Below are 23,170 nucleotides of genomic sequence, written 5' to 3' on the forward strand. Positions count from 1 at the left end.
GATTTATATATCTTTTTAAGTTTTGTATTTTTCTTTTCAGATGTTTTGGACATAGTTCTGGGTCCAAAATCTTTGATAGCCACCTTTTATACAGTAAAAAAAGGTCACGCATGTGCTTTTTTATTTTGGTTATATTTGGTAAGGTTTACATATCGTAAAGGGGAACGGTGTTTAAGTGGTTAAGGTACCTGCCTCTCAACACAAGGATCATGGGTTCGAGCCCTACTCAGGTAACGACCTTATTTCTTCACACGACACCAATACTGGTTGGTTCTAGGAAACGGACTCGAAAGTGATAAACATTAGTTGCAAGAACCTTTTCTGCAAGCCTGCTCAAATGAACATATTTAAACTAACGTTTAATCCGAATATTACATGTACTAAGTAATAGAAAGAGCACCGAAACACGAGGCTATCTGATTTGTACGAGGGGGCGTAGCCCCCGAGTATAAATCAGATTGCCGAGTGTTTTGGTGTTCTTTCTCTTTTGTATCATAGTCAAACATGACAGCACGTTCCCTGTTGTCATAATACGAAACCCCAGAAAAACTTAACCAATAAACGAGCATTTGAATATGATAGTTCTGTCCCTTTCCCTTTCTCTTCCGTCACAATTAGTAAACCCCAGCGAAAATGAACCAATCAACGGGCGTTATCTGGGGTGCGGGTAACTGATACCTGCACTCTAGTTACCGAACTGTGCATGTATATGTATACGATTTAACTCTGACACTTTTTCAACAGAAAGGTCCCAAAACTATGATACAATATATTAATGTCCATGACAGTAGGATAAACTTTAATGACTACAAGCGTGTCAGCACTGTCTTTATACAAATTAGACACATATGTTTTAGGATTCCTGGCAAAATACAACATTGATTTAAGCATACCCGCCAGGACATCGAAACAATGAGAGTTTTATATCAATTACAGAGTTATAATTTATCCTATAGCTGGGTTACTAATACACATGTATCAATCAGTGTATCAGTAACCCAAATACGTGTATCAGTAACCCAGATACGTGTATCAGTAACCCAGATACGTGTATCAGTAACCCAGATAGGTGTATCATTAACCCAGATAAGTGTATCAGTAACCCAGATACGTGTATCAGTAACCCAGATACGTGTATCAGTAACCCAGATACGTGTATCAGTAAACCAGATACGTGTTTCAGTAAACCAGGTCCTAGCATAATTATACGCTACCATCAATTGACTGCATTAAATACTTTATTTTTTTCTTCAATTTCTTTATTCTGTTAAGTTATCAGAAAATTTAAAAAATGGGATTCAGCATGCAGTATGGCCGCAATTTTTCTGCCATCACTTTTACGCAATTACTTGATAACATAAATCGTTTGTCCTAATTCACTCTTGTAATTATCTGAGTCAAGTAAAGAACATTGAGAATTGTCCATTGTAACTGCCAAACAGTCTTGAGTGATGAAACAAATGTAACAACAATGTTCTATAGACCTGGCAAACTTCGTTTCAAGAGTATTTCCCGTTCCTGTCACGTCAGAAATCCGTTCGAAGCTTCCTGTAATAGACAAAAACATTCTTTTTACCGACATACTTGGTTTATACAGAATTTATTTTAGTTGGATTGCGTAGAAAGCTATAAGCTAATAATCACAATTTTGAATCCGTTCCCGGGCAAAGTGTGTAAAGTTTCTTGCTCAAGAAAACAACGACTTGTCCATGACAAGGTTTTATTCCATACGACCAGAATACTTACATACATATGTTTAAGTGTAACGGAAACATAAAACAGGCAGAGGATTTAGTATTGAGTGGATCAAGCCAAAATATTGATGATAAAACATTAGTCTTGATTAGGCAGCAAAGAAACATGTTTGCCCCATAAATTGTGAAACTGTAAAATCCCATTTTTTGCATTATTTTAATTGTGTTCTCAAAAGAAGAGCGACATAACTTTTAAAAAGTTGAACGCTAGAAACTTATACTGAGACCATTGTAAATAATTGCAAATCGCTCGCATATAATTGATGAATTTTCTGTGAAACATGTTACCCTCTTCTTCAATGCCCAACACTTAGTTGTTTAATTTAAATTGTCAGTTAAAGACATTTTCTTCAAATGTATCACTTCGATACATAGCCTCATAATATTTCTGTTCAATGTATTTTAATTAACAAAATTATATGTATACTTTTATCTTCTTTTTTTAATTTGGGACTTAAATGTTCAATTTAGGCATCTATATGTCAGTACAATAAGCCATCAGTATTTACGGACCACAATGAAAACAAGAGATTTAGTTCTCTATTATCTGTCATCTCAAGTATAATGTCATTGTTAGGGGTTTAATTTCCTGTTTTCTTTTTTTACCATGTTTTTACATATGTTTCACAACATTTTGTTTTTGTGGGTGTTTTAAACGGAATGAAGCTACCTGTAAATATATACATCTATCTACTATAAGAGCCAATCGCAACTTTTCGGCCCTTTCCGTCAGTCTTCGGATAATTATAGATAATAGCCGATGATGTTCCGATTGCTATAAGAGCAACTCAGTAGCAACGAATAAATATCGAAGATTTCTTAAAAATTAAAAAAACACATAAACTTCGAAGGTTCGGTTCACTTCCTGCTGAGACACAATTTAATGATATGAATAAAATACTAAAATACAAAAAAAAAAATACCAGAGCTTGACTTAGAGCCATTCACTGCTACTTCACAGAGGACCAAAGGTTTTTTGATATCAGGGTTCCTTGTAATTCGGACCCATCTAGTATAAACTGGAGGTGATATTTCGAACGTATGTGATATGTAGATGGATCCTGTTTTATAACCTACAACTCTATACGTGTCTCTTGTCAATCCAATGTGTACCTCGGCTCCAACAAGATTTTCATCTGTAACAATAGACAACCATTTTAGCTAAAGTAGGTCATGGTCAACCTTCTGTATCAGAACACAACCATATTACCTAAAAGTGGGTCATTGTCACCCTTCTGTATCAATAGACAACCATTTTACCTAAAAGTGGGTCATTGTCAACCTTTTGTATCAATAGACAACCATTCTACCTCAACGTGGATCATTGTCAACCGTCTGTAACAATAGACAACCATTTTATCTAAAAATGGGTCATTGTCAACCGTCTGTAACAATAGACAACCAATTTACCTAAAAGTGGGTCATTGTCAACCTTTTGTATCAATGGACAACCATTTTACCTAAACGTTGATCATTGTCAACCGTCTGTAACAATAGACAACCATTTTACCTAAAAGTGGGTCATTGTCAACCATCTGTAACAATAGACAACCATTTTACCTAAAAGTGGGTCATTGTCAACCTTTTGTTTCAAAGGACAACCATTTTACCTAAACGTGGATCATTGTCAGCCGTCTGTAACAATATACAACCATTTTACCTAAAAGTGGGTCATTGTCAACCGTCTGTAACGTATCAATAGACAACCATTTTACCTAAACGTGGGTCATTGTCAACCGTCTGTAACAATAGATAACCATTTTACCTAAAAGTGGGTCATTGTCAACCTTTTGTATCAATAGACAACCATTTTGCCTAAACGTGGGTCATTGCCAACCGTCTGTAACAGTAGACAACCATTTTACCTAAAAGTTGGTCATTGTCGACCTTCTGTATCAATATAGACAACCATTTTACCTAACCGTGGATCATATCATTGTCAACCTTTTGTATCAAAAGACAACCATTTTACCTAAACGTGGGTCATTGTCAACCTTTTGTATCAATATAGACAACCATTTTACCTAAAAGTGGGTCATTGTCAACCTTTTGTAACAATAGACAACCATTTTACCTAAACGTGGGTATTTTTCAACCTTCTGTATCAATATAGACAACCATTTTGCCTAAACGTGCGTCACTGTCAACCTCCTGCATCAATATAGACAACCATTTTACCTAAAAGTGGGTCATTGTCAACCTTTTGTAACAATAGACAACCATTTTACCTAAAAGTTGGTCATTGTCAACCTTTTGTAACAATAGACAACCATTTTACCTAAACGTGGGTATTTTTCAACCTTCTGTATCAATATAGACAACCATTTTGCCTAAACGTGCGTCACTGTCAACCTCCTGCATCAATATAGACAACCATTTTACCTAAAAGTGGGTCATTGTCAACCTTTTGTAACAATAGACAACCATTTTACCTAAACATGGGTATTTTTCAACCTTTTGTATCAATATAGACAACCATTTTGCCTAAACGTGCGTCACTGTCAACCTCCTGCATCAATATAGACAACCATTTTACCTAAAAGTGGGTCATTGTCAACCTTTTGTAACAATAGACAACCATTTTACCTAAAAGTGGGTCATTGTTAACTTTTTGTAACAATAGACAACCATTTCACCTAAACGTGGGTCATTGTCAACCTTCTGTATCAATATAGACAACCATTTTACCTAAACGTGGGTCATTGTCAACCTTTTGTAACAATAGACAACCATTTTGCCTAAACGTGCGTCATGGTCAATTTATTTGGTTGTGCAATTGTTAAGTGTGTCCACCTTTCAATATGACGTTTCAGGAAAATTTACGTTTAAATATTGTTTTAAACAGTAATAAAATTGACAAAACTGAACTTTCTGGTTCTGGAAACGTAAGTATTACTTATACCCAAATTTTTAACAAAAGGCAATTGATGTATATTAATTAATTATAAATTTACTTTACTTCAAAACATTATTAAATGATTTTTAAACAATTGTCCAATTCATTATGTTATCTTTTGTTATTGTTGCACATGCATCAATAATTGAAGAGGCTAATTTAAAACTTCTAACTAATACATCTATATTGGTAAAGTAATTTTCTCTTGCATTTTATCTCTAGACATAGGAAATTGTACTTTGACTGGCTCTTTTTTGTATTTCCTAATATAAAAGTTTGACAATCAATATCAAATAAAGCACCATGTTTCCTTACAATTTTAATAATTTCTGTAATCAATAGTTTAAAAAATAAGCATTCCCAAAATAGGTGTAACAATGTTTCATGTTATGATTTACAAAAGTACACATACTTGTATCTGACATATTCATTTCCAAAAGAAGATATTAGTAGCTAATATTCTATGTGTTAGTCTTGTCTGAAACCATAGCAAGTAAGAATCATTGGTAATTTAAAAAAAAAAAAAAAAAAAAAAAAAAACAGCTATGTACTTAATTCCAGTCATATTGACTTACATGTATTTGAAAGCAAGTATTCCATTGGAATATCATCATTTTTAGGTATATATTATACATGTCTGATGTACCTTAAACACAATAAAGTATAGAATCTTTGTAAGGTATGCAGGGGAATGGCATCGACCCCAATATACCTATGACGAGGGGAGTAAAGTTTTCTAAAAAATCTGCTCTACTATATACATTCTCACATATAACATAACATAATGTGAGAATAGGATGCAATTTCATAATTATCACATAACTTTCAACTTAATATACTTCTGTATTTCTTGACAGCACAGATGACTAATTCGTAGTAAATAAAGTTAATTTTAATACCTGATCTTGCTTCCAATTCAGTCGTTTCAAGGAAAATACCATTCACATTCATTATATCTTTGATAAACCTTATGCCTATATCATACAATGTTTTTATGAAAATAGGTTTTCTATCCATCAAAATATTTTGGTTATAGAACAGAGGCATTTCTAACAACATTTCCATAGAAATAATGGGTAATATTTCTCTACAAATTCAATATAAGCACCTAAAACATATTTCCAAAATGAATTTTCCAAACTACATGTATTATATATTATATTCTTTTTTATAAGTTTCCACAATTAAACAGCTTCATAATATCAGATGATACAATTCTTCTTAACCATGAAAGTTTTAAACTTTTCATGTAGGCACATACATCAATCATTTTAAGACCACCATTTACATATTCATTCACCAATACAGAAGATTTAATCTTTGGCGGACCTTGCCAAACAAAATTATAAAACATATTATTCATTCCTTTAACATCTGAAAATTAGGATTTGGCAGTGACTTAAACAAATTAGTTAATGAAGGAAGTAACAGTAGTTTTAATACCCTTCTTTTCCAACACTGGATATATTTTTTTTATATTTATTGTCTTTTCAGTATAATTCAATGCTATCATTTTTTTCTAAATCAACATGAAAGTTAATACCAAGTAATCTAAATGATGTTCTACCCCAAATTAATTTCCACCTAGTTTTTATTGATCTAATGCTATATTTTAAAGAGCCAATCCATATTACAAAAGTTTTTTTCAAAGTTAACTTTTAATCCAGAAATTATAGAAAATTCATGTAAAATATCAAGTGTATAATTTAAAGACTGCTCAGATCCATCTAACCGTAAAGAGGTATCATCAGCAAACTGCGAAATCTTATACCCTGTGCCGTTGATATATATAACTTTTAAATTTTATTTAATGGCTAATATTTCGGCACATAAGATAAAATATAAGGACTGATAGGGTCTCCTTGATGACAACCACGCCCTATTTAAAAAAAGACAAAAATCCATTCATTTGAACAGCAGTTTCAGCATAAAAAGACAGATCCATTTTCTAAACATTGGGCCAAAATTAAAGAATTCAAAAGTCTTATTTATAGAATTAAAGGAAAATGTATCAAATGCTTTTTTCAAAGTCAATCATTACTAACCGACCTGGCATTCTTTGTTCTTCTAAATTATTCATTATATCATAGACTTATCGTGTATTCACTCCTATAAATCTTCCTTTCAAAAATCCTGTTTGGTCTGTATCTATTAAACAATTTAAAACTGACTTATGTCTTTTGGTTAATGTACCTGAGGCTAGTTTTAAAGTATAGAAATTAAAAGAAACAAAAACAAGATCTTGCTGTTCCTTTGAAGTCTTCATTCCCTTCATTTCCTCTGTTTTAGGTCTGGTCTACCACCTCTTTGTCTGTTTCTAAATTCCTCTATTGTATTGTTTATATTGTCATATATATCAAACCTGATACGCTCATGGTATGTTGTAAGTCCATACATAGAGCCATTGAAATACCATGCGCCTTCAATGTTAAGGTGTTGCATCAGCCTATTAATAAGTCCATGGTCTAGTCTTGTTACATCATCCACAAGTTTATGGTCTTTTTTATTCATCAGTTTTCGTTTCCTCATGATTGTAGCCTTCACACTATTACTCTTAAGTCTTATTAAGACTTGCCTTATATTTTCTTTCTTGGATGGTCTTTTATGCAATGCCACTATATCTTCATTGTCCAGTGTTATATTAGCATCTTTTTGCAAGACGGATTTTATAGTGTTTGCCAGTTTCTCCATATCTTCATCCTTGTCTTTTGGTATCTCCATTATTTTCACACTGTTCTTGCAGGAAAATTGTTCGTTGTAGTTTGATCTGTTGCTGGCCTCTATACTCACATCCTAATTCCTGCTTACATTCGCTTCTATTTTTTCTAATTTTCTGATTTGCTTTATTGTCATAATCCTTAAGTCTGTCTTTGAATGGGTCAATTTCAAATTCCAGAGAGTCTAATCTTTCATTCATTACCTTTGTTCTATCCTTTAGGGCACTATCAGTTTTTTCAATCAGTTTTTGTTCTTAAGATGACATAATGTTCTTAATTAATTCCTCTGTTTCATTTTTTTCAACACACTTTTGAGATCACCCCTTAAGTCACTTTTTGTACTTGTCATAACCTCTAGCTGTACTTGTATACTCTCAAGGTCCTCCGTAGTTGTGTTAGTTAATACACTTATATTTCTAGAACTCGTGTCACTAGCAGTACTGTTACTATAATCCGGTTGAAATCTCTTTGCTGGAGGCTTAGGACCTGACTTTTCACCTGAGAATTTTAATTTAGTCAGAAACCTTGTCTGATCCTTTGATTGTTCTTCTTTATTATGTGTGTTTTTAATATTACTCCGATTTTCAATGTTATTACTCATATTTACAGATGAATATCAAGTTTTTATAAATAACCACTCTATAATAATCCAGTTGTTAAATCCCATATAGGTGTTTAGGGATAATCTCAAAATCACTGATATTCATCCAAAAATCAAACAGAGAAAATCCATTTTGGAACTTATAAATCCTGAAATATCTACTGAAAATGAATAACTATCAATTTCATATTTTTACTCCATATTTACTGTATCATAATGTTGCTTTTGAACCTAGAACTATCACTTTTACATATCTATTTTATGCATATGAAAGAATTTTTGTTAGAGCAGCAATCAGCCAAACAGCACTGCTTAAAAGCCTAAAGTGATTACAAATTTGAAACCTATGTGAATGCCAGTTCCCTTATTTTCAGTTCTCAAGGTCAATAGTAAGGTTATTGTGAGCCCCTTATTATATAGAGGGTTTCAGGGCAAAAATAAGTTTGAAAAATAACAAAGGGCAATAGCTCAAAAATTATGAAAGATACTGTTATCATTCTTGTGCACTGCACACCTCCTGAGTGAGATCCATTCACCTATGAAGTTTCATGTTGGTATCTCAAAGGCTTTTTAATTTATGCTCTAGACAAAAATTAAGTATGAAAAATAACAAAGGGCAATTGGTTTAAACATATTGTATTCGGTATATTTACATTATAATGAACAATATATATACAGTCAGAAAGCTATGAAAGCTTATGAGTGTCCTGTCCCAGAACAAAGGGCAATTACTGAAAAATAATGCAGGATAATCATATGTTATCATTCTTGTGTGCTGCGCTCCTCCTCAATGAGATCTATACACCTATGAAGATTCAAGTTGATACGTCTAACACTTTTTGACATATGCTCCGGACAAAATGTTGGACGGAAGGACGGACAGAAGAACGACGGACAGACGGACGGAGACTATTTCTATATCCCCCACCGCCTTTTCGGCGGGGGATAATATGTAACTGTTATTGTTGTAAAAGCAGACTAACGACGGCAACAGTTCAAGGTTGGCGTATTGGGCAGCGTTTTACTTTAAGAATTTCAAAGGCAACCTTAATGTATTACGTCATTTTACAAAATACAAATTTCATTTCAGTCAGACAGAATGTCGGAACAGTGATGACATACATAGGCCTATTGTTTGTTCATTTTTTTCTAATAAAGCTGAGTTTTTATTTTTTTTTTAATTTCTCATGACCGCAAGTTGATTTGATGTTGAGGTTATTTTTTAATGATTTCGTTCCGTAACGAGACATTTTAGTTCGTTTGTATTTTATTTGTTTTAAGTTTTTTATCATTAATTTTATACTTGTGTTCAAAAAGGAAGACAATAAATCTGTATGTGATCTTTGCGCTTCCATAGATATATCAGATATCAAAATATACATACATGTACATGAAACGTGTATTCTACACATACATGAAATTTCATCAATATAATTAAATGAAGTTATTTAAAGCAAATCCAGTCACATGTCTAAAGTGGCAAGGGGCGGTGGCCTAGTTGTCAGGGGAGCGGTGGCCTAGTGGTTAAGGTGTTTGCCTCTCAACCCAAGGATCATTGGGTTCGAGCATTAATCGGGTCACGACCATGTATCTTCATATGACACCAGTACTGGTTGTTTCCAGGAAGTCAAGTGGACTCGAAAGTGATTAATATAAGCTGCAAGAACTTGTTTCGCAATCGAGCTTAAATAGATATGTTTAAACCAATGTCTATAGCCACATCATTCAAGGTTCATAGTTAAAAGACGATTTTATTTGAAGGATACAGTGCAAGAAAAATACAAGAAAATACTCAAGACACTCACTGCAACAAGCGTCCAGCCTGTTGTATAAACTGACGGATTCAACAACGTAGACATCACCTAAATCAACCTCCCAGTAAGCTCCGAACTCCGAAGATGTATGCGAGCACGATTTACCACTCCAGTATGGATTGAAGTTCCCATCTACCGCTAGATGTGCCCCACCTTCGTTACTGTACTCACTCGTGCTTTGGTAGGCATTTTTACCTAAAGCAACGTTTGATACTACTGTAGCCGCTGAAATAGAAGTATCTATTCCCAGTAAAATTGTAAGAAAGTCCCTAACTCCCGAGAAATAGTCGAGTTTTCAGATATTCAAAATCTCGATCACTATTCCGACAGTCTCATTCAATGAAAGTGCCAAAAGCAATAGAAAAATTTAACATAAAAGTAAACCTTTTGGCATCATAATACAGTTGGTATTACTAACAAGAGTAATTGTAGTATATTAAAACTGCCTGAAAACATTAAGTACAGATATTGCAGAATTAAAACAATTTAAATAATCTCTGGCCATTGTGTATCACAAAAGCTTAGAAGATATAATCCTTTGCCACCTACAGACGCTTACAAAATAGTGCGCAAAACACGCCCGGCGGGCTTGTGTTTATAATAATTAACCGTTAAATGTAAACAACCTCTGAACTGGAAAATTTGATTCCGATATATTAATTTATAAATTCTAGAATGTTCGATTTAGAATGATCCTTTCCGTTACTGTACTTACTTTACAATGATCAAGGAGATTTCAAGATTTCTCTCTGAAATTCATGAAATGTGCTTCATTTTTCTAAGTTACACTGTTCTGTAACCCAATATTCAATTAAGTTGTAATTGCATGTACTCAAAGTATATTCCCGACACCCGTAAGTGTTTCCTGAATATATTAAGGGAAGCAGTACTTTACTTATACCACTTTATCACAAATTGTTTAACTGTATTCTAAACACTGGTTTTGCCAGATTTTTGGTTGACATGATGTATTGTACCAATCTATAAAAATAAAAGTAATATTGAAATGCCTGAAAACTATAGACCTATTACATTGCTTAGTTGTATAGGGAAATTATTTACAAGTATACTAAATGAAAGTTTGACAAAATATTTAGAAAGTTATAATTTATTAAATTCAAACCAAGCTGGATTTAGGAAGCATCATTCAACTGTTGATAATATTTTTATTCTCCACATGTTAACAGATTACCTTAAACATAAGAAAACAAAACATTTTTGTGCTTTTATTGACTTTCAAAAAGCCTTTGACTCTGTATGGAGAGCAGGCGTTTGGTGTAAACTTGTCAAATATAATATTTCTGTAAAGATTTTAAATGTAATAAAGAATATGTACAGTGAAATCAAGTCATGTGTATCTGTAAATGGCAAATTTTCAATTTTTTTTGGTTATTATAGGGGCTTAAGACAAGGAGAAAATTTGTCACCGTTAATTTTTTCTCTGTACCTAAATGACTTAGAAAATTACATGTTATGTAATAATGATGTTTCAGTTATACTTGAAGATAATAACATTGAAATATTTTTGAAACTAGTTGTTTTGTTATATGCTGAAACTATATAAAACTTGAAAACTTGAAACAACAGTATTTCAGTCATATAGGCGGGTAGTTTCCTAACCATCGTTCCTGGAGAGTTACACCAGTACTAGACCACCTTCCTCCGCTCTAAACTACCAAAGCATCTCCCGGGGTCCACGAAAAGTATTTAAAAGTTACACGAACCTAAACGACAAAATAACAAACGATAACGACAACAATTAACAACATGCATATATAAATCACCAACCATTCGTTATTTTCAGTTAGCCTTATAAATCTTTTTGTCTCTTCTTTTTATTTCAATGTCAGCTAACTCATTTATTAAAAACCCTGTCCTTGAAGTGTTCTGTATATGAAGAGCATTCAGTTGCAAAATAAGTATTAAAGCGGTCATGTACTTGAATATTTTCATTTCAAAATTCAAAATTTCAAAATTTGAAACAAATTGAAACAAAAAGTAAAAGGCCGTTCAATCAAAGATTTTAATTTCTTTTTTTACTTTAAAATTATGTACAATTGCCTTTTTCTTCATGTTTATAATTAAACGTATGCAAACTAAAATTAAAAATGCAAAAAGGAAAATAATATTAACTTACCTCCAGTTTGGCACACCACACAGTCAATTACAAAGAGCAATATGTATAATATGGTGTAAATGAACTTGATAAAGATCTCGAAATTGTTCATCATCGAAGTTTTGTATGTTAGCGACAAAAGAAAATTGTTTTTATTGTTTTTATATGGTTGAACAATATTTGTAAAATTATTCTGTTAAAGTGCTTGTACTTTTGTCCAGTGGCACTTTTATAATGATGCGAGCACATTTATACAAAGGTTGGTATGTAAGATCCGGCTTAAATATACTAAATTATTTAAAATATCAATTAAATATTGACAGACTAGTTGATGAAACAAAAGGACGCCATTGAACGATGACAGTACTATTATTGGAACGCAGTGTTTACATTGTCCACTACAACCTTGTAAACTATTGCATGAGTGACTTGCTTTGTTTATGTACTTTTGCGCATTGACCTTCATTGAAAGTCAAATAACTCCATCGCCATTGATACATATATTTATATTACTGAATTGAAAATACTGAGGCACGTCGTTTGCAAATTTTTTTTAAATTTAACTTAAATACAATTTAACGATTTGCATACGTACATTTAAGGAATCTAATACACGGGGGACCATCTCTATATGGTTCGCCAACATATGTATCAGTAAGAAAAAGATATGGTGGTTTCCGTTAAACTTTCGTATGAGGAAGTAATTTTCGGGAAATTGAACGAAAAGTTTTACAATTTTGAATTATTTTTGTAAATTTGCAATACAATTAAAGAAAAATAGAAATATTGTTTGCCCCTTCTATAGTTCCTCGATAGTTACCAATTCATGCAGTGCCATTTGGTGAGTCATTATCATCTTCAAAAGTTGACTAAATTGATTTTGATTTATGCTATTTTGAAAAGATGTTTTATATGCAATCAATGTCAATGTTATTTTACGTTTTGAAATTACTGACATTAGATGTAATTTGTTCGTACAAACACATTTGGGAAACAAACATCATCTTTTATTTGGTACATAATTCAAAACCTTTCAAAAAGTACTTATAAATATACATTATACCCCTTCCCATTTTACTCCTTAAATAAATATCAATCATATTTGTATTTAAAGCCTTATTGTGTACTTTAAGGGAAAATGGTTCGGTTCCTAGGGAAGATAAAGTAAATGAATCTTACTGTTGAAACAGGAATCTGTCATATACTTAGCCTCCATTGTAGTCATCTCATGTGAAATGATTCTGGATATCTACCTCGCCAAATGTCAAGACTACATTCATGTTATGCCAGAAATATTTGATAAAAGTTTTATGATATCATTAACAAAATGTTATGACTGTAATGTTTAATAATTGAAATATTTAATATTTATAAACCAATTTTTGCAACTAAATTCGTTCGCAAAAGTAATTGAACTTATCACCTTATTGGATAAAAATTTGCATTATACGGTACATGTTGTCTTTCCTTATCGTTCTTTGAATTGAATATTGGCAAAAAATAAAGGTACTTTATGGCGACAACGATCCATGCCTAATACTATCATTGTACTAATGGATGAAATAATTCGGAATAATTTTAATGAAAAAGGTGACAATGATGATTTTGTACTTCCTCAAACCTCATTATCACCGTTAGTGACAATATAGAAGCTACCGTACGTGTACTTTTGAAAGAGTAACGGACTTCGAAACATAGTTATAATCAATGCTTAATGTTTTTTTTTATCTTTTTATGGATGATGTTATTCCAGATCGACTTGGTACGACTATTGTATGTTGCAAATATTAGCTTTTATTACAGAATGATACACACAAAAAAAATATTGATTGCTTTATGCTAATGATCCGTTACTATGTTGATGAGTTTTATATTATGTACAATTTTGAAATTCGTATGGGGTTCCACCCCCGTGATTAAGTTATTCACATTGTGTCGGGGTCACTTGTTTAAATAAATAAATGAATAAATAAATCGATCGATCGATCGGTCAAATCAAAAACTACGCACAAAAGATGTTTCTTTGGCAGTTAAGATAAGCACAAGAAATAACTCATATCAGTACCATATTAATTTACTGTAGTAAGAATTGATTCAAGGACATTTCAAACTGATAAATGAAATTGATAATAAGTGTAGAACAAAAGTAAATGGGTTGGGCGGACAATTGTTTCAACATTTTCAATTTCTACCACGACAGAAACAAGTCAAACGACATAAAAAGTTAGCAGCTATTTATTCTATAGTGTAGCAGCTAAGCTATTGAGGCTTATCAGACCAAATCAAACCGGGTCTGCAACTGTCATGTAAATTTGCTGCGATTAACATAATATGACCCGATATAGATAGATAGTTTTATTCTGGTAAAAAATACATGTCATAAAACAACTACAAATTCAATGTCAACATCAAGAGATACATGTAAACATGAAAGTGCATGTGTTGATGCCATATATTCAAAACCAAGGATGACACAAAAAGAAGGCATAAGCCGACTTATTTCCATTGTGGTCCTTAGAATTGATCATATGACACCAGAAAGGCAAAATATTTACTAATTATTAAGTATTGCACATAAATTATTCAATCACAATTTCATATCAATTATTGCACATAAGTATTTCCATCACAAAATTTATCACACATGTATTATAATCATAATTACTATGACAGATATGTTTGACAATGAATAGGTACTACTAAAATATGCACTAAACATAAAAAATATATAAATAAAATCTAGGTAAGATGACTAGATTAAAATGACTAAACAGATATTGATTGCATAAAATGTTCCTGAAGAGATTTTTTAAAATTATCACGACTTGCTATGAACCTAAGATGTGTTGGTAACCTGTTCCATTCCTAACAACCATTAAATACAAATGTTTTCTTACCGAAACCCTTAACTCTTGGAATAGAATAACTGTTACTATCTCTAAATCGAGTGGAGTAAGAGTGTACCTCATTTGCAATTTGAAAATGCTCATTTAAATAAATAGGTGCACTATTGTTATGTATCTTATGTACATGACCAAGAATAAGGTAATTTACCCTCAGATGTACTGGTAACCAACCAACTTCCTCAAAATGAGCCCTCCCTATATGAGTACGGGGACTGAGATTAAGTATAAATCTCACCAACTTATTCTGTGTGGCCTGAAGTCTATTTTTTAGATTTTGACTCAACCCTAAATACCAGGAGGCACACGCATAATCAAAATGACATTGTATTAATGAAGAAACTAAAAGTTGTTTAGTATACCTATTTAAAAATGAACTTTTTCTATATAAAAACTTAAGTTTTGCATTGGCCTTCTTAATTACCTGGTTGGCTATAGACTCACCAGATAGACATTGATCTAGGTCAGCACCTAAGTATTTAACAGATTTGGTGGATGTTATTGTAGTGCCATTACATACAATATTTAGTTGATTGCATGACCTAAGTCTTGGTTTAGACGCAAATAAAATAGACTCTGTCTTTCCAAGATGTAAGGAAAGTTTATTATCAGTGAGCCACTTACTCACACTGCTGAGATCATCAGTAAGCTGAGAGGTAATATACTGGATATCTTTACCTGATACTAAAATACCTGAGTCATCAGCATATAGAAGCAATTTATTACGAACCACAGCCTCCATATCATTAACATAAATCAAGAATAGGAGAGGGCCAAGGATCGAACCTTGGGGTACCCCACAAGTTACATTGGCGCTAGATGAAAGTACACCGGAGACATTGACCATTTGTGTATGGCTAGATAAGTAAGACCTAAACCAGTGAATAACATCACTAGAAAACCCCATAGCATCAAGTTTCATGAGTAAAATATCATGATCGACAGTGTCGAACGCCTTTTGTAAATCTAAAAGGACCATACCAACATAATTACCTTTATCCATTTCAAATTTAATGAAATCTGTAAGGTGTAAAAGGCAAGTGTCAGTAGAATATCTATGTCTAAAACCAGACTGATGGGTATAAAGTAGGTTTTTCTCTGATAAGTAACTCTCTACTTGGTCATAAATAATTCTCTCAAGGACCTTGGACACTACACTTAAAATAGACACTGGTCGATAATTACCAGGTTCAGTCTTATTATTTTTTTATACAATGGAACAACACGGGCAGACTTGAGATCATCTGGAACAATACCAGTAATAATGGACAAATTAAGTATATGAGTAAGGGGTTCAGCAATGTTGTGAACACTATCCTTTATAAATCGCGCAGGTATACCATCCAAGCCTGTAGCTTTATTGGCCCCTAGTTTATTTAAGTACTTAATTACAGTTCCCTTAGTAACAACAGATAAAGAAAAACTGTTACGTACAACACCCTTTTTACTATAAAAATATAATATAAAGTTTCTTCCAAAATTATTCATACTAGTAGGAAGTTTTTCAACTAACTTTTGAGCAACAGTCGTAAAAAATTCATTAAATTTTTCAGCAACACAAAATTTATCAAAACATAAACTATTATTGATGTTTAAACCTATATTTGAAGACGAAGAGTCTTTTTTTGATGGTACACCTAAACCTTTTAATGTTTTCCATAACTTTTTCGAGTCAGTCCTGTGGTCTTCAATATTTTGTTTGATAAAATCAGTTTTACACTTTTTTATTTGATATTGCACTTGATTTCTAATTAGTTTATAAAGTATGAAATCTTCTTCACTACGGGATTTTTTAAATTTTTCACAAAGTTTATCTCTCTGTTGAATCAAATCAAGTAAATCACTGCTCATCCAAGGCTCTGTTCGAGTTTTCATGCGTGTTTGCTTCACTGGAGCAATTTCATCAATAACACTCAAAAATATTTTTTTAAAAATAGACCATGCTTTGATAACATCATCACAATATAGAATAGACATCCAGTCAAGAGTTGATAATTTTTCCTGGAAGATAACTTTGCTGTAATTTTTCATTGAACGTAAATTTACTGTATTATGATCAGTAGAATCTTTGTCAAGGCTCCTTAATTTCCTTGTACAAAAGGTTAAATAATGGTCACTAATTCCAATAGGTACTACACCACTTTGTGAGATCCTGCTGTTGTCGGATACTAATATCAAATCAATTGCTGTTGCTGATGTAACAGTGCATCTTGTTGGTTCTGAGATTAACTGGGTGTAATTCATAAAACTTAAAATAGTATTTAATGATTTCACTAAAACACAAGTACTTGAACGGTTTAAAACATCAGATGTGGTATAATCCGAAATGTTGTCTCATTTGAAGTGAAGTGTTGTATCAGAGAAATTTGCAAGTTATTGCCAATAAACTAGTGAAAACATTGAGATAAAAGAAGAAGAAAAACCTTCCCATAAATAAAATTTATTCTGTTCATAGATAAAAGGTTTTGATTAGAAAAAAAAACAGTTTACTGTAATATAACAATAGAGCTATAACATACTAATCAAAGACAATCAATTTTCTCAATTTATTGTATTTTTGTTTTGTTTTATGATAAATTATCCAGACCATTTAATTGATAGAACAAAACAATAGAAGAAAAATGGTATAAGTAACAATAGTCAATAAACGTTAATATATAACTTTAAAAAAAATATTGACCATGTAGGCACTCTACTGAATTTTTATCTGAAAGGAAATGAAAAATAAAGCGTGGATTGCTGACATGCCACTGTTACTTCACCAGTCTACCAGTCGTTTACCGGAACACACTCATTGCCTGATTTATCAACTGGCTTTAAATGCAATTTAAATGTTGAATGATAATTGTTTTATATAACTGTCAAAAAACGTAAACTAGGTTTTAAACGGACTAGTTTTGACAATTTTATCAGAACACTATGGAATGCCGGTAGGGACATGCCAATTTGCTTATTTGCCAATTGCTGAATTGCTTATTTGCTGATTGCCGATTTGCTTATTTGCCAATGGCTGATAGGCTTAACGACAAATTTGCTTATTTGCCAATTGCTGAATTGCTAATTTGCTTATTTGTTAACCGCTGGTTTACGTATTTGCTTATTTGCCAATTGCTAATTTGCTTTTTTGCAATAGAAATACTTTACACTGTGCCGGAAATATATGGAAAATCTGACTACAGACAGCCAGTTGAGTCAGATCTGTTAACTTTTACCAACAGTATTCTTGTAAATTCAGTGTTTTTCCAAGAATACTGTTGGTCAATGAATTTAGTTGCAGTGATGCCTACGCAGATATATGTCTACAACTGATGGCTGACATGTCCTTGAGAACACAGACGCTTGGGGTCGGATCCTGTACCCCAACGTGATACGTGCCCCTGTAAACACTCTATCTAAAATATTTTAATATTTAAACACGAATTGGACATCGCTAAAACTGGTTTTCAAGCAATTTTTACATATACCGGTATGAAAAAATACCATATACCACCAAGTCTCAATAAAGTACTTAATGGTTTTATCGTTGTAACAAATGTCCAATTCGTATTTAAATAAATATTAAAATAGTTTTGATATAGTGTTTACAGACGCGTATCACGTTAGGGGCAGGGTCTGACCCGCCAGCATCTGTGCTTGAGGATGCCTTATAATGTGTTGCAGCTATAGATCTGTTTGTGCAGCTTAAGTCAGAGATTGATGGCATAATAAACACTTGATTAGTCATATATAAGTGAAATTTATTGGGTAAAGATTGAAAATAAAAGAACTTGAAAACAAAACTATTTCTTATTTTATGGCATATAAAATGTCGTTATTCTCAGCAGATTTGTCACAGAGGGCCTCATTGTAGTGGTACAAACACATAGTATCACGAATGATACATTTGGTGCATGCTTAACACGGGTGATTGTCTTTGCACTTAAGCAATAGGCTGCGTTTTTAGCTCTGTGAGATTTTGAGATCACTTATGTCTGTGTGTGCATCAACATTTTGCTTTGGTTCAATGTTTTTGAAATTTGGTCACACTTTTCCATTTCTTCATGTTGTACATTTTACATGCTATCAGGTGACCATGACCATGATCATGACCTAGGGTATAATGGACAAAGCCTCTTTGAATATTGTGTATGCATGCTGCCTATTTAATGCTTATGTGAAGTTACAGTTAGATATAAGCAATAGTAACAGAGATATGACAGAAAAACAAAGGCTTCGTAGTACAATACATTGATGACCTTGACATTCAGTATATAAACGGGCACAGCTTCTTCATGTACTTTGTATGCATGCTTGTAAGTTTATGCAAAGTTGCAGTAAGATGAATGAATCAGCAAAAGTAACAGAGATATGACAGAAAAACAAGTTACCAAGAAAACCAATGCCTTGGTGGGTAGAATAGCATCCCTATTCTCTGAATAGTGGAGCTAAAACTGAAACTCAAGATAATTAAAAAAAACAACTGCTTTCTGAAACTGAATTTATTTTTTTCGAAATTGATTAAAATGTATCCATCTGTCTTTCTACCTATATTCTAGGTAATGATGGATTGATAATAATTGTCACAAATTATAATTAACAAAACTTTATAAACATAATAACATGATATAGGTTCATGAGCTTGAAATAAAGTCTACAAAGACTTGTTATTTTATATCAAACAAGAACTTTGCGATTCGGACGTGTCGCCTGACAATAGCATAAAAATTTATGTATATAAGCAAATAAGCAATTAGCAAATAAGCAAATTGGCAAATCAGCAAATTGGCAAATCAGCAATTAGCAAATAAGCAATTAAGTAGTTGGCAAATAAGCAAAGTGGCATGTCCCTACCGGCATTCCATAGAACACACTTTCTGACTTCCTAATTTTTACAGAAGTTAGAACATCTGAAAACACTTGAGTCAAAATGGCACCAATTGGCTTCCGTAATTATTATTATTATTAATATTATTATTATTATTACTATTATTATTTATTATTATTATTATTATTATTATTATTATTATTATTATTATTATTATTATACTGTAAACATTTATATTTTTCGGCAAGTTAAATGAGGTGCGTGGTGTGTGTGTGTGCGTGTGTGTGTGTGGGGGGGGTAGTTGGCAGGGACGTATACATAGTTCTAATATCACAATGTTTACCTCCCTCATCACTCTTGTTTTTGATTACGCAAACGTTCACCTCAATTAGTTTACCAAATATAAATTTAATCGGAAGTGTTTTGTCCTTCTTGTACTTTTGGGATTTAAATCATATTAAGTCCTGGAGATTTTTTGTTCGTGTGAAAAAGGCAAGGAACCAATTTATCAACTCTTGTTTTCTCGTTTTACCAAAATACTGGTAAAAAGTGTTGCGTCCATCCAATAAATAATTTAAAGGTCTCGGAAACACAACGTATCAGCATGATCATAAATTTACGGTTCATTGTTTCGCCTTGAGCTATTTTCTATTCATTTACCGGTTTTTCGCGGGAGGGCACAACGGGAAACGGACAAAAGCAACTTGTGTTATTTCGAAATCGTAACGATCAGATTATATGATGAATGACGTGTTCGTTAAGGTTTCAAAAGTATAAGAGATAGATATTTACATGTTGATACCGACACATCGTCGGATACCCACGATTGATAAACATGTCACATAACATGCAATCAATGTTAATGGTTCGGCCGTGGGTATCCGACGATGATACCGACAGTAAATGATCTCTTACTAAGATGGAAGTATTGCGATTTTTTTAAGTTTCATTATATTTATGTAAAACCTTGATTTAAGAACAACAAAAACGGCAAACTTAAAAATGCTGCAGGCTCTGTTTGATTTTGGCTTCTGACCAGTACGTAACCAAGATTTGCTTGAGCGCAGGCCTGTTCATGGACCTCGGGGAAAAGTGTGAGTCACCGTTCACGCACCGGGAACCTTACACTGGTGAAAGCAGAACTTTTAACATTTATGCATGAAAAGTGAGCTACATGTATTTAGAATGCAAACACAAGACGTCACACTGACGTCAGATTTAAGTCAGGTTCTGACGTCGGATGACGGTCGGAAAAACGGTTGGATTTGAAAGTTTTTTTGACGTAATAATCTGACGTCATGGAGACTTCAGAGTCTAACCATTATCTAACCATTTTCTGACCAAAATCTGACCATTTTCCGACGAAAATCTGACCGTTATCTAACCATATTCCGACCTCAATCTGACTACATGTATTTTCCGACCTAAATCTAACCAGTTTCTGGTCATTTTCTGACCTCAATCAGACCATTTTCCGATCTAAATCTTAACCCTTTTCTGCTTAAATCTGACCATTTTCTGACCTTAATCTGATCATTTCCCTAATCCTTCTTGTTTTACCATGTTATAAATTTTTTATGGCCAATCCTGATTTGATCAAATTTAATGTAACTCATTCTATTAAGTAACTTTCACTACAATGAAATGTATAACAAAAAACTGAAAGCAAAAATATGTTTTTATGTTTTTTTATTTAAAATGAAAGTTGAAATTTAAAGCTGATACATACAGTTTTAGTAAACTTGCATGCAGGTTTGTCATTGATACTGACAATGCTATTTTTATTTGTTAAATAAGTGTTAGTCTTTAGAACATTTCTTAATTCATAAACAAGAATGCAATGTTATGTCTGTATCTCACCTCCTGCCTGGAGTGAACAGTTAATATAATTTTAAACACATAGAAATTTTAATATAGAATATGATATATTTTAATTTCATAAATAAGTTTTATCCCTATGTTTTGATAATCACTACTGAACAGTTCATCCATTGTCTAAACATGAGTGACAAATGATTTTGTAAAACCATTTTTTATATTGCTTGATAGTGCTTTTATTACAAAATTTAGTATTTTACAGTATAATTTCTTATGGAAGTTTTTAAGACAAGGTCAGTAGAGGTTATCAAACTTTTAGAATGTAAAAAGTCTCTTATAATTTTGTAATTAAATGTCTCAAATAACTTTTTAATAATGACAATGTGCAATTATGTCATCCTATTGCAATTGATTTATATGATGTAAATGTTGAGAATGTGAATATACATAAATAAGGGAGGTAAATCTACAATACATATTATACATTTCTATAATATGGATTGTGGAGTTATCCCTCTTAGTATTAGCTATAACAAGTCTCTTGTAATTCTTTCGAGAATGGCTATATACAATTTTAATGTTTTAAATGTTTTATATGTATATATGTGTATAGATGAGACTATAATAAAGAATAAATATTGATACAATAGTAGATTTGGTAGCAAGGATAAAAATTAATGGTATAATAAGAACTGGACAAATTGGAAAGCTAATTCCGCGTTACATGTAATCACTAATTAAGCAATGATAATAAGTGTTGATCATGAGAGTATGGTGGCTGATTTGTGCCATTCGTGTTTTCGCCCCGCGCCCCCGCCATTTTAATTTGTTAATTCTCGACTTTTCGCTTTGCGGGGTTTCGGGACGAAAACACAAATGGCACAAATCAGCCACCATATGAGAGTCTTTTCCTAGCATCAGACTTTTCCTAGCATCAGACTTTTCTTTTCCTAGCATCAGACTTTTCCTAGCATCAGACTTTTCCTAGCCTCAGACTTTTCCTAGCATCAGATAGAATAGAATAAAATAACTTCCATTTCCAATCAAGGGCCATCATGTTAAATGAGATATAAATCACAATAATAATAAAATCAAAGATCAAATAAAGATCTTAAAGAAAATAAAACTTGATTCGTATTATTGAAATAGCAATGGACTGAATAAATAACAAAATAACTGATAAACTAAATTTTGCTACATGTAACTAAACTTAACTAAACATAGCAATGATACTTAAATACACAATACTTAACTGCATTGTTGTATCTTATTGTAAGTATTCTTTTAACCAATTCTTTACAAAAAAGATTATACCTGTAGAATTAAGTACATAATGATAGTTTCAAACTTAATAAAAATATACAGTATACGTATAGGTGGTAATTATTTAAATGATATAAAACCTGCAGGTTACCACGATCGAGTATCTATTAATTTATTGTTAATTGCTTTTTATTTTAAAATTCCGTCTGTCTACTATTATGTATGTTTAAATTTTCCCAATTTTTTGCTGTGCATGTATATCAGCGCTGCTCTGTTTAAATTCACGTGGTATGTACAATATTAACATGCATGATCGATTTCCCCCCGTTTCCCACTTAGGATTAACTTAAGTGGCTAGCCGTACGAGCCCGTACGGCTAGCCAAAAGTTCTAGCCGTACGTGAGTCACGTACGACAAGTACGGAATGCCGTTAGGGCCATTGCCTATGAATGTGTTGATCTGAAACGCGATAGTCGATAGTACG

The 23,170-nt window shown here is 32.5% G+C and overlaps 1 protein-coding gene across 1 annotated transcript; it reads right to left on the reverse strand.

Annotated features, from left to right (window-relative positions):
- Positions 1-1,255: 1,255 nt before the first annotated feature.
- Positions 1,256-15,804, reverse strand: LOC132748219 (uncharacterized). Its single transcript, XM_060737784.1, has 4 exons — positions 15,226-15,804; positions 9,774-10,065; positions 2,678-2,890; positions 1,256-1,548 (listed from the first exon to the last, which is right to left on the reverse strand). The coding sequence occupies exons 1-4, from the start codon at positions 15,802-15,804 to the stop codon at positions 1,346-1,348; spliced, it is 1,287 nt and encodes a 428-aa protein (XP_060593767.1). The 3' UTR covers positions 1,256-1,345.
- Positions 15,805-23,170: the final 7,366 nt, after the last annotated feature.

Source organism: Ruditapes philippinarum, unplaced genomic scaffold, assembly GCF_026571515.1.
Source record: "Ruditapes philippinarum isolate M1 unplaced genomic scaffold, ASM2657151v2 ctg1406_1_1_1_1, whole genome shotgun sequence".
NCBI classification, from domain to species: domain Eukaryota; kingdom Metazoa; phylum Mollusca; class Bivalvia; order Venerida; family Veneridae; genus Ruditapes; species Ruditapes philippinarum.

Coding starts and splice junctions, on each gene's coding strand:
- LOC132748219 (XM_060737784.1), bottom strand. CDS start 15,804: ATGGATAAAGGTAATTATGTTGGTATGGTCCTTTTAGATTTACAAAAG. Junction 10,066..15,225: donor GTGAGTCTATAGCCAACCAG/GTAATTAAGAAG, acceptor AAACTCGACTAT/TTCTCGGGAGTTAGGGACTT. Junction 1,549..2,677: donor TGGCTCTAAGTCAAGCTCTG/GTATTTTTTTTT, acceptor TGTCTATTACAG/GAAGCTTCGAACGGATTTCT.